The sequence below is a fragment of the Callithrix jacchus genome, chromosome 1 (assembly GCF_049354715.1).
Source record: "Callithrix jacchus isolate 240 chromosome 1, calJac240_pri, whole genome shotgun sequence".
NCBI lineage: Eukaryota > Metazoa > Chordata > Mammalia > Primates > Cebidae > Callithrix > Callithrix jacchus.
This window is the reverse complement of record NC_133502.1, coordinates 187,300,491-187,316,343: the sequence shown is the minus strand read 5'-3', so window position 1 is coordinate 187,316,343 and position 15,853 is coordinate 187,300,491. Positions and strand designations below refer to the sequence as shown.

At 52.9% G+C, this 15,853-nt stretch overlaps 1 protein-coding gene and 1 pseudogene across 1 annotated transcript; both read right to left on the bottom strand.

Annotated features, from left to right (window-relative positions):
* Positions 1-8,841: 8,841 nt before the first annotated feature.
* Positions 8,842-14,382, bottom strand: RTL6 (retrotransposon Gag like 6). The gene is made up of 2 exons (XM_008991027.5): positions 14,294-14,382; positions 8,842-14,067 (listed from the first exon to the last, which is right to left on the bottom strand). Exon 2 carries the CDS (start codon positions 13,807-13,809, stop codon positions 13,090-13,092), a length of 720 nt encoding a protein of 239 aa, XP_008989275.1. The 5' UTR covers positions 13,810-14,067; positions 14,294-14,382; the 3' UTR covers positions 8,842-13,089.
* On the bottom strand, positions 10,474-12,362 carry LOC144578730 (uncharacterized; annotated as a pseudogene).
* Positions 14,383-15,853: the final 1,471 nt, after the last annotated feature.

The window sequence follows — 15,853 nt, the reverse complement described above, 5'->3', positions numbered from 1 at the left end:
CAGGTGTCCCGTGACAAAGACGGCTCTTGGAGGGCCGAGGGCAAATCACATGGGTTCTGCTGTCTTTGAAAATGCTATGACCTGATCAGAGGGAGTTGGCAGTTTCTCTTGGTGTTTCGTTTGTTTCTGTTTTGTGTGTGTGTTTGTGGTGCTTGGTGTATAACCACCAGGTTTCTGGTGTGTGTGTGTGTGTGTGGTGCTCGCTGTATAACCACCAGGTTTCTGGTGTGTGTGTGTGTGTGTGTGTGTGTGTGTGTGTGTGGTGCTCACTGTATAACCACCAGGTTTCTGGGGTGTGTGTGTGTGTGTGTGGTGCTCGCTGTATAACCACCAGGTTTCTGGGGTGTGTGTGTGTGTGTGTGTGTGTGTGTGTGGTGCTCGCTGTATAACCACCAGGTTTCTGGTGTGTGTGTGTGTGTGTGTGTGTGTGTGGTGCTCACTGTATAACCACCAGGTTTCTGGTGTGTGTGTGTGTGTGTGTGTGGTGCTCGCTGTATAACCACCAGGTTTCGAGGTGTGTGTGTGGGGGGGGGTGCTCGCTGTATAACCACCAGGTTTCCGGGGTGTGTGTGTGTGGGGGGGGTGCTCGCTGTATAACCACCAGGTTTCCGGGGTGTGTGTGTGTGGGGGGGTGCTCGCTGTATAACCACCAGGTTTCCGAGGTGTGTGTGGGGGGGTGCTCGCTGTATAACCACCAGGTTTCCGGGGTGTGTGTGTGTCGGGGGGTGCTCGCTGCATAACCACCAGGTTTCCGGGGGGGGTGTGTGTGGGGGGGGTGCTCGCTGTATAACCACCAGGTTTCCGGGGTGTGTGTGTGTGGGGGGGGGTGCTCGCTGTATAACCACCAGGTTTCCGGGGTGTGTGTGGGGGGTGGGGGGTGCTTGCTGTATAACCACCAGGTTTCCGGGGTGTGTGTGTGGTGGGGGGTGCTCGCTGTATAACCACCAGGTTTCCGGGGTGTGTGTGTGTGGGGGGGTGCTCGCTGTATAACCACCAGGTTTCCGGGGTGTGTGTGTGGTGGGGGGGTGCTCGCTGTATAACCACCAGGTTTCCGGGGTGTGTGTGTGTGGTGGGGGGGTGCTCGCTGTATAACCACCAGGTTTCCGGGGTGTGTGTGTGTGGGGGGGTGCTCGCTGAATAACCACCAGGTTTCTGGGGGGGGTGTGTGTGGTGCTCGGTGTATAACCACCAGGTTTCTGTGAACACAGTAACATCTGGAATCCAGAAGTTCTGGAGCACACAGAAGGAACACTGGAAGAGGTGGTGAGGTGGCACTGCCCGGTGCACCAGGACAAAGACCACAGAGCGAAGCTGGTGATGGGGCACAGGACAGGACAATGAAGCCCGCTACAAGAGTGAGCCAGCTCCCCAGCACCAGCAAGGCTGCCCAGGAATGAGGAAGTCCCCTCACAGGCTGGGGCAGACAAAGAATGGGGTGAGGAAGGGAGAAAGCAGCCACAGTTCCGCAGAGAAAGGTGCATGTGTTCCCTCCCCCCAGCCCGCAGCCAAGCCCGATGGACACGGAGCTGAATGGGCTAGCTCGGGGCATCAGCAGGCCAGCTGCATGAGTCACCAGGAGTGATAACCAGCAGGGCAGCGCAAGCATGCAGGGGCCTCCTTACCAACGCCATGAGAGAAGAAAACAAAATGGCAAAATATCACAGTCACGAAAATAATATTATGTACAAGAGATATGGAAAAGAATCAACTTTACAACTTATAAAAACATTGAGATTTCAGGCTGGGCACGGTGGCTCATGCCTGTAATCCCAGCACTTTGGGAGGCTGAGGCGGGTGGATCACCTGAGGTCAGGAGTTGGAGACCAGCCTGGCCAACAGGGCAAAATCCTGTCTCTACTAAACATACAAAAATTAGGTGGGCATGGTGGTGGCAGGTGCCTGTAATCCCAGCTACTTGGGAGGCTGAGGTGGGAGAATCACTTGAACCCAGGAGGCGGAGATTGCAGTGAGCTGAGATTGTGCCATTGTACTTCAGCCTGGGTGACAGAGTAAGACTCTGTCCCCCCGCAAAAGAAAAAAAAATTTGAGATTTCAGGATGTGTTGGTTTATTCGTTTGGGCTGCTATAACAAGGTACCACAGACTGAGGTGGCTTGAGCCACAGACATTTAATTCTCACAGTTCTGAAGGCTGGGAGGTTCAGTGTCTGGTGAAGTGTGCTTCCAGGTTGCAGGCCGATGACAGATTGTCTTCTTGCTGTATCTATTCTGAGGGTGCTACCTTCATGACCTCACCGCCTCCCAAAGACCCACCTCCTAAGGCCATACCATTGGAGGCTATGATTTCAACACACGAATATTGAGGGGACACAAATATTCAGTCCACTGCAGGTGACAACATTGAAAACAGTACCTTAGGCCAGGCATGGTGGCCCATGTCTGTAATCCCAACACTTTGGGAGGCTGAGGCGGCGTATCGCCTGAGGTCAGGAGTTCGAGACCAGCCTGGCCAACATGGAGAAACTCCAGCTAATACAAAAATTAGCTGGGTATGGTGGCGCATGCCTGAAGTCCCAGCTACTTGGGAGGCTGAGAAATGAGAATTGCTTGAACCTGGAAGTGGAGGTTGCAGTGAGTTGAGATCACACCACTGCACTCCAGCCGGGGCAACAGAGGGAGACTCTGTCAAAGAGAAAAGAGAGGAGGGGGTGGGAGAACTTTAATCAATATCTCTAATGTAAATGATGAGTAACCCACGTGGTTAAGAAAAAAAAACTGTGCCACATTTGCAATAGGAAACAGACATGCATATCAACAGTCTTTGATAAAAACGACACCAATGTGGATAAAACGGCAAGATTTGTATGAAATAGGATTTGAATGAGTGGGGAGATGACACTTGTCCCCAGAGTAAATGACTGAGCATTCTGTCTAATGTTTTTCAAAGAAGTTTATAGAATTGATTAAATGCTAATAAATATTCTAATTTGTAGTAATTGTGTTTAATTCTAAAATCTCTCTGGAATGATCCCAGTTTGTAAGAAGGTATGTGTGAGTGTGCATGTGTGTACCTGTGTGTGTATGTGTGTATTTGCAAATTTAAAAAGACTAGAAAGGAATATGCAGACATTTTAATATTTTCCTGGTGGGGGGAGTACAGATAATTTTTATTATCTGCATATTCTAAATTTTAAAAAGTATGTAATACGTATATATATATATAACCATTATAATCCGATTAAACCACTAAGTGCTAAACAATTCAGTTCATCAGAAAATAGCAAATGAGGAAGAACAGATGAACAGCTGAGAGGTGCCCCTGGCTGTGGGTGGGAATGGGTGCTGCATGGGGTCAGTCCCACTTCGCCAGAAGTTAGTGGCAGGGAGGATAGAGGAGGGGTGCAGGCACAGGGCAGATTTCTAGAATGGAAAATTCTGGAAGCCCAATCCTAATGAGTGGGACACATGAGGGACACCGAGGGGCCGGGGAGGAGGGGGAAGGTCAGGAGCTGACGGTTCTGTTCTTTCACCATCTCTACTTCTTATTTCTTGGAGACGGCTTCCTCCTTCCCTTTTTATGATTGTATTTATTTATTTATTTTTGTTTTATTTTATGATGGAGTCTCACTCTGTCACCCAGGCTGGTGCAATGGGAATATAAAATTGTATCTATTTATATTCCCAACAAGTTGAGATTCCTCAATAAACTAATTATACATAATTCGCAATGGCTCACTGCAACCTCTGACTCCTGGGTTCAAGCAATTGTCCTCCTTCAGCCTCCTGAGTAGCTGGGATTACAGGCACACACCACTGCACCTGCCTAACTTTTGTATTCTTAGTAGAGACCGGATTTCACCATGTTGGCCCGGCTGGTCTTGAACTCCTGACCTCAAGTGATCTGCCCACCTCCGCCTCCCAAAGTGCTGGAATTCCAGGCCTGAGCCACTGCACCCGGCCTCCTTTAAGGGTTTTTAACAGACCTACTCTCAGGTCCTCTTCAGGTTGCTGCATTTACCTGGGAAGGATCTTCTTCCGTGTGGTCTGGTGACTGTCGCAATGCTGTTTTTTCCTATGCGCTTTGTTTCTGGAGCTGCTTCCTGCAGGGAGTCTCTCCTTCCTGGACTGGGGGTCGTGTGTCTCTCAATGTGTTGTGGTCCCCTGGCTGTGTCCACCCTGGTCCTCCAGGGCACATAGGGTGAAGGAGGCCTGTCTTCAAGACACTGTGCACACCACCCACGCCATGCAGGATGGACCCTGGACTCTCATCCATGACTTGCTTCTGTCCCTGGCCATGGGTGACACACAGTAGTAGAGACGGGGTTTCACCACTTTGGCCAGGCTGGTCTCGAACTTCTGACCTGCAGACTGGCCACAAACCCCAGCAAGATTTCCAGCCCCCACCCATGGGCAGACAGCATGTGGTTCCCAGTTTCCACTTCTGATCCATAGAAATGTCCTTTGGTTATTTTCAAATGCTATTCATACATCTCTCGCTCGTGTGCACGCGCGCGCGTGTGTGTGTGTGTGTGTCTGTGTGGTGTTATTGATGTTCTCACTTCAAGTCCATGGAATTGAAGAGGGAGTTTTCTGTATAAACTCAAGCATGACCCAGAAAATTGTCTTTGGTGCTCCAAGCCGATGTGCTCATCTGTCAAGTGGGGCTGTTATGAGGATGAACTGAGATAGATTCATCAGCAAGTAGCACAGCTGACCACACAGTGAACACCCACAGAGCCCGGTGATTCCACTTCCTGTTAATGTTGGGAGCAGGACAAGGGCGTCATCCATCTGTCCCAGCAATAGCAGTGCCGGGGAAGTTCCGCAAGTGACCTAAGAGGAGGCACAGGTGAAAGTTACATAAGGAAATGGCTAGGTACGCAGCTCACACCTGTAACCCCAGCACCTTAGGAGCCTGAGGCGGGTGGACTGCTTGAGCCCAGGAATTGGAGACCAGCCTGGGCAACACAGTGAGACCCCGTCTCTACAAACAATTTTTGAAAAGGATGGGGGAGGGGAGGAAGGAGAAAGGAGGGGAAGGAGGGGAAGGGGGAAGAGGAGAAGAGGGGTAAGGGAGGAAGGGAGGGAGAGAGGAAGGGAGAAAGGGAGGGGGGGAGAAAGGGAGGGAGGGAGGGACTATCATCAGCAACCTTCCCTGGAGGTCTGCCTGCAGGAAGGCTATGGAAAATGCTCTTAGGACTGACACCTGTGGGACGTGAGGCCAGGGCCTGGCACCGGGGATGTCTGCAGCCTCCTGAGTCCCACAGAGAGTTCTGTCCTTTGCGCTTTGTTTGTTTTTAGAGCCATCTCCTGCAGGGCGTCTCTCCTTCCTGGATTCGGGGCTGCGTGTCTCTCTATGTGTTGTGGTCCCGGCTGGCCCTGCACAGGGATCCTGCGTCCCCCAGCCCCGAAGTCAGCACTGCCACAGAAAGGAGGCTTGCATGGCATTGGGCGAGGTGGTACCTTCGCTGGAGGACAAGATTCAGAAGGGAACCTAGCTGACAGCTCTCGCCACCGGCACTCCCAGCGGCAGGGGGTCAGGACTTTCATTCTGAGAAGGAAACCCAGATGGCCCAAGGCATCTGCCGGGGCAGATGATCACAGTTCATTGGAAACTCTGCTGGTTCTGGTGGAAACTCATCAGTCTGTGGAATTAACTGAAAAATCCCTCAAACGATTGCATGTCCAGTGAGGCAGCCAAATGAAAACACAACATTAATCTTTCCTATGTATCAGCAACGATCTCTTCGTAACGGTGAAGGAAGCCTGTGAGACTCACCACAGGATCACATCGGCAACAGAAAACTATGCCCAAGCCGTCGTCTAGCGACTAGGATGCTTATCACAGCACTGTTCACTGTGACAAACATTGTCAGCAAATTTCCAAGGGAAAGGGGTCATTTGGTTCAAGCATGGCCAGTCCAGAGATGGGACATCACGGACTTATAAATCCGATTTTTAAAGGCCATGTCATGACCTTGGCAAGTTCTCATCACATATTAAACATGCAGAATATCGTCCCATTCTGTAAAAAAGGAAAACAAATAGGACCACACGGTGTGCGGCTGGCTGGGGGCCCTGGTTCCGCTTGGTGGCCAGCTGAGACGTCACTGGTTGGCCTGACACAGACCCAAGACTTAGGCTGTAGTCTGATGTGTGGTCCTTCTGCTCAACTGCTAAACAGACACCTGGTGGCTTCCCCACCAGGCTCTGGGCAAGGTGCTAGGGATGCAGGTGACTCACAGCAGCCCTGCCCTCTAGGAGCACAGTCTGGTGGGGGAGACAGACAGGCTCAGTAACGGCATAAGGCCATCACTTACTAGGTGTGAGCCTGGGGGTGTCAGGGCAGGAGCAGAGCCACAGAGCCCCTCACCCGGCCTGGTTGCTCAGGGAGGGTCCTCAGGATAGTAACCCTGGATCCTTCTTAACAGAACGATAAGAGCAGGAGAAAGGAAGCAGTTAGCAAGGCCGGCTGCCCACGCCTGCGGCAGGCAGGAGTGGCAGGGACAGAGAGACAGGCTGACCTGAGAGTTGCTGAGGACCACGGGGTCCGGGCACCAGAGCAGGTGCAGGAGAGAGGAGTAAGGCAAGGGGGCTACCCAGACACCAGGGTGGGGATTCCATGGAGAGAAAAGGGGAGGCTCCCCAGAAAATCTCTAGGGCCACAGGATGGAATTCCACCAGGATGGGCCCATGGGGGCTTGAAGTGAGAGCAAGTGTCACAGAGCCAGAGGGTGGAGGCCCAGCTCCAAGCCACAATCTGTTCTCTCCCCTCAAGGAAGCCAGACAGTGGGATGGCGATGGGGCTCAGCCCTAGACCTCCCCTATCAAGCAGAGTCCTTGCAAGGCCAGGTCCTTGTAAACCTCTCAGATTAGCCACGTGGAGACAGCCAGGAGGACACTATGCACACTTCAGGCCTTCCCATGGAGGAAGACACTGACTAGGCAATGGGCTAGCCAGAGGGGACCCCGATTTGCACTCCCATTCCCAAACCAGCCACCAGTCACAGAGCAGCACATGGGAGAAAGCTCAGGGCAAGGCTTTCTGCAGGGTGGAAGGAGAGGCCACCCAGCCCACGACCACAGAGTTCCTCCACAGAGCTCACGACGCTGTGCCCCGCACACAGCAGCATTCCTCCACAGAGCCCACGATGCTGTGCCCTGAACACAGCTCACCAAAGCACTTCTGCCGCTCCAGCCCCTGCACCTGGTACCAGGATTTGGGGGGAAACTGTAGCATGTTTTGAAGCTCATCTGGTAAAAACAGCTAAGAAAAATCTGAAGCAGGAGAGCCCTACTAAATATGAATAGAAATTATAAAACCTGGCCAAGTGTGGTGGCTCACGCCTGTAAGCTCAGCACTTTGGGAGCCCAAGGCGGGTGGATCACCTGAGGTCAGGAGTTCAAGACCAGCCTGGCCAACATGGTGAGACCCTTTTACTAAAAATACAAACAAAATTAGCTGGGCGTGGTGGCAGGTGCCTGTAATCCCAGCTACTCGGGGGGCTGAGGCAGGAGAATTGCTGGAACCTAAGATGTGGAGGTTGTAGTGAGCTGAGATTGCGCCACTGCACTCCAGCGTGGGTGACAGAGACTCCATCTCAAAAAAAATAAAAAGCAATTATAAAACCCAAGTCAGCTAAAATAGGAAAGTACTGGGCAAGATAAATGGATCGACTGAATAGACAGTGGAAAAAGCTGGTCCTACGACAGATAAGATTTACCCGAGTGTGAAGGAAAGAACACACGGGACCAAGGAAGAGAAAGAATTTTTAATAAGTGGACTGAGGGTGTTTGTTTAAATCTTTGAAAGGAAGTCTACCTGGAGCCTCATCTCACATTACATGCCAAATTAATCCCAGAAATAACTGTTTGTGAATCTGGAGGCACGAAAGGCCTGCAGTGTGGAGCGACAGAAGGAACAGCTGCTGATGCTGGCAGGACTGCTGACCCTTGTCTCTTTAGAGCAGCAGTTCTCAAAGTGGGGCAAGACCCTTTTGGGGGTCCATGAGGTAAAATTGCTTTCATAATAATCCCCAAATGTCGTGTGCGTTTTCCGCATCATCTCTGGGTGTACAGTGGGCTTTGCAGAGGCACCGTGGCGTGTGCTCTTGCAGAGGGCACAGCAGGTAGGACGCTCCCACTGTCTTCTCTTCAGCCAGACTGACAGACGTTTGCCAGAATGTCTTCTCCAATGCCTCTTCTCACTAAATCATGTTTTGTTTTAGAAAATAGAGTTTTTATTTAAAACATTATTTAAGTATGTTTTTATTTTCAGAATAACTACTTTAAAACTTTCTGTTTAAATGTATAATGTAGTAAATATTGATGGATAAACCTATATAAGCAAAAGCTCTTTGAGGTCCTCAATGAGTTCTTATAGTGCAAGGGAACCCTGAGACAAAATGTGTGAGAGCTGCCCGTGGCCCGTGAGCTCTGCAGTGTGGACAGCTCACCACCCGTGGCCCGTGAGCTCTGCAGTGTGGGCAGCTCACCACCCGTGGCCCGTGAGCTCTGTAGTGTGGGCAGCTCACCGCCCGTGGCCCGTGAGCTCTGCAGTGTGGGCAGCTCACCGTCTGTGGCCCGTGAGCTCTGCAGTGTGGGCAGCTCACCGTCTGTGGATCCCAACGCGCTGCAGATCCACTGGCGTAACTAATTCAACAAACCTTCACTGAGTACCTACCACATGCCAGGCATTGTCGCAGGTGCTAATGCTAAACAGCCATCAACAAAACAGACAAAATACACCTGCCTGCCTCGTGTTCTTGTCTAGCTGACACGGGGCTGAGGAGACTGGCTATGGAGTTTAAATGTATAATATGGTAAATTTAAATGTATAATATGTTAAAATTTCAGTAAGATAAAACACACACACGCAAATATGACGCACACCAGGTTAATATCTTTAATACATACCGGGCTCATACACATGTATCAGACCCCAGAAGATAGAGCAAAGGACATTGACAATCCACAGAAGAGGAAATAGAATCGCTTCACATGAGATGCTCAACCGTGCTGGAAATCAATGAAACGCCAACCAAAACACAATGCTACTTTTTCATTATCAAATTAGCAAATATTTAGCCAGGTGATAAAATTCCCAATACCAGCAAGATGGACATGTTTATCCTTGCTGGTGGCAGTAAATGAACACAAATGTTTCTGGAAACCATTTTGTCAATATGTAGTAAAATCCTCAAAGGTTCTCATATTCTTTAGTTCAAGAATCCACCTCTGGGAATCTATCCTAAGAAAATAACTTGACATTGGGAGACAGGCTTGTGCACGAAGGTATTCATCAACTTATAACTGAAAAGTTAGTAACAGCATTAGTTATCTGTAACTGGCACCACAGTCCATCTAGTCGACGGAAGAGTACACAGCCACTGCAAAGTAACATTAGTAATAATACAGGGAGATGCCCACGGTAGCTAAGTGAAAACAGCTGCACAAAACTATCATGACAGAGGACAGCAGCGTAACTGTCAAAACAAAATGCAAAGAAACTATATAGTTGGGAGAAGAAGTCTGAGACACCAAAATGTGCTATTTTACTTCCTTCTTTCCTCTACTTGCAAAAATTGACCTAACGTGGGTTGACATGGAGAATGAGAAGACCTAGTAGGTTTGGTGCTTGTGTATGGAAAGGCCTGAGGCAGGTAAAGTGAGGAGCTGGGTTTCCTCCCATTTCTACCACATCTGTGCTGTGCCGGCTGCCACCCCAGCCAACCTCAGGTTCCCGAAGAGGCCGGCAAGAGCTGTCAGTTCCACAAGGAAGACCCTACACCCCAGTCTTCTCCGCACTGTGGGGAGCTTCTTCTGCTGGCCCAACAGGCTGCTCTTGCTTCCCTTCCCCAGGAGCCACACCTAGTGCCTACCTCTCTAGGCCCCAGAACCAGCGTTCTCCAAGCAGAGGCGAGCTGAGCCTTAAGGCTGTGTGTTGCTGCAGATGGAGGCGCCTCTGCTAGGATCTCTCCTCTCTTCCACCCAGCTCTCCCCAGTGGGTGGCCGCAGCATGGGCTCTTTTGTCCAATCCCGGGGCTTGTTCCTAAGTGAACCTTGGCACATGCCCAGCTCAACCCATGTCCCTTCATTCCCCGGCAGGCCGGAACTGCTCAGGTGGTGCCCACTGAAGGCGGCTCTGTCTGCCATGACAACAGGAGCGCGTACCTCAGGATGGTCCTGCCTCACTTCCTGGGGTTTGTTTTCCACTGCTCATCACGTGCTAACCTGAGGCCAATCAAACAGGTCTTCGCTGTTTCCTAGAAGTCACCAAAATGCTTTAGGCATTGAGTCCCAAGGCCACACTATACTGGGCCAGGGAGTCACCCCTTCACTAACTCCCTTCTCCGGTGATTTCCAGGTATGCAGTGAAGCTTACTTAGCAGAGGGGTGTCTTGTGGGAGCAGACAGCAGTCACAGTCCAGTCCAAAAAACGTCGGAACCAAGGGAAACAGAATTTCCTTCACCTGCACTGTTTACTGTCTGTCCCTTTTATAAATCAATACATGTTTTCTAAAATTTAGAGACATTATAAGCCCCAAATATGTACAAAGCATCTCCCTTCTCCCACTTTCTTCAGCCTAATCCCCCGTCACTGAGGTCTGCACCTCATCCTCCTTAGCTGGGGACTAAGGTGTCTTCCACCTAGAGCCACCATGGGGTCCTCACCCCTCCAATGTGGGCTTCTTCCAAGTCCAAGGTGGAGGGCAAGCTCCTGACCCTCTCTCATGTATGTGCTCCATGTTCCAAAGTGCAGGGAGCTATCAAGAAGGTCCTAAGAGCACACCAGCACACGTCCCGAGCCCACACACACAGGCACCGAGAGACACAAACCCCCATGCCAAACAAAGTTGGTTGGATAGGGCGCCTATAGGCAAAGGACCCGGCTGCAGGTGTGGACAGGGAGTGTGGCCAGCCTTTCCCAGGCAGCTCTGTGGTGTGCAGCAGCCTGACACAAACATGGCAGGGCTTTCATCAGGCTACTTGGGTGGAGCCAGGGCTGGCAACACGGCGGAGTTCCTGCCCTGTTTCCATGCTGGGTCTCCTACTCTGGCTGGGCTGGGCCACGTGGAAACCTTCCAGGTGGAAGGTTTTCCCCGGTGCCACTGTCCCTCTTCACTGGGGGGCACATCTCTCTGGCAGGTACTAGTCTTATCAACACAGCTGCTGGCGATAGAACAGAACTGAGCACAAAGAGAAAGTAATCTGTCCCCCCCCATTCACGGAATGGTGGCCCCGCTGTGTGTCCTCCCTCCGTTCATGCTTAATAAGCACCAAGGTCCCACCTGGACAGCCTCAGCTGGAGTCCAGGGGAACCGAAAGCCTGTGTTCAGGCAGTTGTTCAGCAGGGCAATTGGGCTAACAAAGTGGATGCTGAGTGGGTGGCAGGAGTCTGCGGACCCCACCGAACCTTCTTGGTCTTGGAAGGCAGTGGTTCTTCAGAATCGCAGTCACTTTCCCCAGCACCATCAAAACTCTTCAGGACTGGCCAGGTCCCAGGACCCAACCTCTGGTGTCCCAAGACATATACATGTCTTTGGGTGGGTACGGAGTTTGTCCTTCTGCAACTAAGCCAGAACCCTTCAGACAGGGGCAGATGAACCCAGGGTAGGAACCCCTATGGTCCAGGAGGTCATGTCAACGTGGTTCATTTGGCACTGAAATATGGCGGAGCAGCACAGTCCAAAGGGCATGGCCAAATTCAGCCAGAAAATGATTTCTTGGTCATCTCCCTGTGAGGCATGAGGTCCCTCAGAAGCAGGACATGCCAGTGCTGCACTGTCACCACACTAGGCCCATGGCAGTCCATAGCTCTTTGCTTTTACCAATGCCACCAAGACCCTGGCTGGGTTGCCAGAGGCAGACACCCGCCCCCCGCCACCCCGCCTTAAGTGCTTACAGATAGTTCCCAAGGGAGTGTGTTTTCTCTTAGACAAAGGCAAGACATCTGATTGCCCAGGCATGGGGAGGACATGCTACAGGGTGCCCTTGGAGACCAAGAGATGGAGTGTGAGTGGCTGCAGTGAAGGCCACGTGGCACCTGAATGGAGATGGGAACAGGTCTCAAGCTGGCAAGGCTCACTATCAGTGACATGGGGCAGGGGCAGGGGCAGGAGTGACTGAATGAACATCAGCAGCTATGGCACTGGCCATGGAGATCCTGGGTGGCAAAAGGAGTCACTGGTATCCACCCTCAGCCTGCTATGGCCCTCAGGCATGGGTGTGCAGGAACCTACAGCCTGAGGGACTTCCCCAGTGGCTGAAAGTCCACCATGACCTTATTTAGCAGACAAGTTCCAGATTCCCCAAATCCCCGGCCCCATCAGAACACGAGCAGCTGAAGCCAAGCATTACTGGAGCTGCATCTTCTGATGGATTCACCCTTCAGCTGCAACATTGTTCCTTCCCGGTGAGAGCAATGGGGCCTCCTAGACTGCATATTCATGTGCAGAGTGGAACCTGGCCCCCAGAAGTGCTAGAACTACACTCCCAGCAGTGACCACTCCACCACTGACAGCACGGATGAGGCCCTGCCTGCTGCACTGGGCCCTAGCAGGGCCAGTGGGCATCTTGGGCAGGAAGCCAGACCCCCTCTCCAGGTTCACCCATCGAGCCACCACCCTGACCAGACCCCCTCTCCAGTCACACCCATTGAGATACCAGCCTGGCCAAACTGGCTTCTTTCTGTCCAGAGATCATCAACGAGAACCAGGCAACCAGGTGCAGAGCCACCAAGGGGGCTTGCAGAGGGCAGAGTAGGAGCCTCCATGAACCAAGTCAGGTTGGGAGGAGTCAGCCCACGTGGTCCATCAGTGTGCAGCCCAGTCCCTGTGTCCCAGTAGCAGAGCGGTAGTCACTGAAACAGCCCGGGATGCCAGCAAGAGGGAGGCAAGCATGCAGTGTGCGTTAGGTACAAAGCTAGCACATAAGAGGAAGTGCGGCAAGGTGGGCAACCAGCGCGCCAGGAGGGATGGAAGGAAGGTCTCCTTGGGGAACAGGTCTGAAGAGGCAAGAAGGGAGGTCTTCACACAGGAGTGATGCTGTCGCATGGGCAATTTCTTCTACACAGCAAAGAGCGTATACTACCTGGGTGGCTGCAGACGCTACCAAGGGGTGGCAGATTCTTAAAGATTCCGTGCTCGGACAGGCAGGGCTGGCGCTGGACTAGTCCCGTTGGAAGCTGGATGCACTGGGCAAGGCCCCGTGCCCGCAGCAGCCAGCTGGCGGCAGAGCATCTGCCTCTCTCGCACAGCCCTGTTAGAGGCAGAAGTCTTCCTGATTTGGGCGCGCCGCGCGTGTCGGAGTGGAGACTTGTAGGTTCTCCGCAACTCTGCCAGGAACCCCTGGTAGTTGTTGCGCAAGGGGCTGTCAGGCTGCATGTGGGGGATAGCCCACTTCTCCGCCTCCCCAGTCAGTCGAGACACAAGGAAGGCCACGCGCTCGGCCTCACCTGGGAAGCGGGAGGCCTGGAAGATCATGAATCTGTCCATCTGCATCAGGAACCCAGCCAACTGGCCTGGGTCCCCGGAAAAGGGCTCGGGCAGAGAGGTTGGAGGTGTGGTCATAGGTCGAGTCCCATTAGAGGTAATTGCAGAGATGGGCGGGGTGATCTGCAGAGCCCCAGGGATCCGCGCCCTGGTGCGTAACAAGGTCAACTCTGCCATCACGCTCTCCAGCATGTTGGTGAGATTGGCCTTCTCTGCCCGCAGGGTGGAGGCCTCCCGCCTCAGCGCTGAGTTGGTGAGGCGCAGGGAGGTCAGGGTGTCAATGACGTCATCCATCTGGGCGTTAGGAGACGCTGCCGACGCCGGGCTTTCAGCTTTGGATGTCTGCGGCTGCACCATGCTGGCCAAAGGTCAGCCACGGGTGAGACCCGCGGGTGTGGTGACCAGGTGGGTCCCCGTGGAAATGGGGGCAGCGTGGGGTGCACGACGGGAGGTGGGCTGTGAGATCCCCAAGCCCAAGCCGAGGGCCCGAGAGAGGGGCACACGATGCCCGGCGGGGGCAGGCCTTGGGGACTTCGGCCCTGGTCCCACGCGGCTCCTTTACTGCAGGCCTCGCGGGCTAGGGAGCCGGACGGGCAGCTGGACCTGCTCTGGGCCCTGGAGGATTAAGAAAAGATGTTTTTAAGGCTTCGATGGCGATTAGCGGGCGGGACGGCGAAAGACGGCGTGGAGGGCCTGCGCGTGGGAGGCGAGGCTGCACAAAGACCCACGGCGCCCGCCGGGAGGGTAACAAAGGGGACTGTTGCTTGGCTGCCGCGGGCCTGGGGGCCGCCACAGTGGCAGGGTCGGTCCAGGCCAGGCAGCGGGGAGGGGACGCGCGTACCTGGGGTCTCGCGGTTCCTCCACGGCTCCGTCCGCCGCCGGCCGCGACAGAGATGGCCCGCGCGGGGGACGCTGCCAGGCCGATGAGTCACCGCGCTGCCCGCCGAGAACTGCTTCCCGGTCAGCACAGCCGGGCGCTGGTGATGGCGGCGGGCGGCCTTCGGCAGGTGCAGGCACCAGGCCAGACCAGGCCAGGGCCGGGGCGGGGCCGGGGTCGCGGCAGAGGGCGGGTCACCGCGCGGTCTTTGTGCGGGCGGGGCCGGCGCAGTAGCAGCGGCGGCGGCGGGTGGGCCTAGCGCGGGCCCTGCTGGTTGCCATGGAGACTTTCCGCTCCCGCGTGTGCGGCGACAGCGGAGGTTCCTCCCCCGGAAGTGACGCACCCCGCACCCTTAACGCGGGCATCTGCTGAGCGTCCTCCCTGGCAGCCAATCAGGGACCACTGTGGTTGCTGTGGCCTCTTCATCAGGGAGATTCCTGGTGTTCTCCCAGCCTTTCCAACCAACAGGGCTTGCAAGGCTCTGTGTGTTGTCATTGGGTTTTCTTCGATAATTTACTTTTCTTCTTCTTATTTTTTTTTTTTGAGAGGGAGTCTCACCCTGTCGACTAGGCTGGAGTGCAATGGCGTGATCTCCGCTCACTGCAACCTCAGCCTCCCGGATTCAAGCAGTTCTCCTGCCTCAGCCTCCAGAGTAGCTGGGATTACTTACAGGCGCCTGCTACCACGCCTGGCTAATTTTTGTATTTTTAGTAGAGATGGGGGTCTCAACATGTTGGCCTGACTTGTCTCAAACTCTTGACCTCAGGTGATCCACCCGCCTTGGCCTCCCAAAGTGCTGGGATTACAGGCGTGAGCCACTGCACCAAGCCCTCATTGTGATTTGAATATAATTTACTGTAACAAATATAATGTAATATGACAAATGTTGACGTCAGAGAAGTAAAAAAACCTTTATGCTACTCACACGTCCTCCACCTAGAGATAGCGAATACTGATTGATGTTTATATACACTCACTTAGTTGCCCAGGCTGTAATGCAGTAGCACCATCATAGCTCCTGCCACCTGGAACCCTGAGCTCAAGTTATCCTCCCACCTCAGCCTCCCCAGGAGCTGGGACCACAGAGGCCACCACACCTAGCTAAGCAAATAGTAGTATTTCTGTAGTTCCATCCAGTCATTTTTCTATGATATGTTCTACAATAGATTAATTTTTTACTTTATGAATATTTTGTAACCAGAATAGCACATTGAATTTTGAGCATTTTCCTATTGAAGATAGTTCAGAAGCATGATTTGCAGATATTGCCTGTGGTCCATGGAAATCCTGTACCACAATGTATTTAGCCATATCGTTTTTGATAGATCCTTATCTTGTTTACCATGCTAAAGTTTTATAAACTACACTTGTATATAAATCCTCACCCTTTTCTCTGCTGGGTTTCCCTGGGTAAATACCAAGGAGTGAAGATACTTGGCTGATATGCTTTGGCTGTGTCTCCGCCCAAATCTCATCTTGAGTTGTAATTCCCACAATTCCAACATCTTGGGAGGTGACTGAATT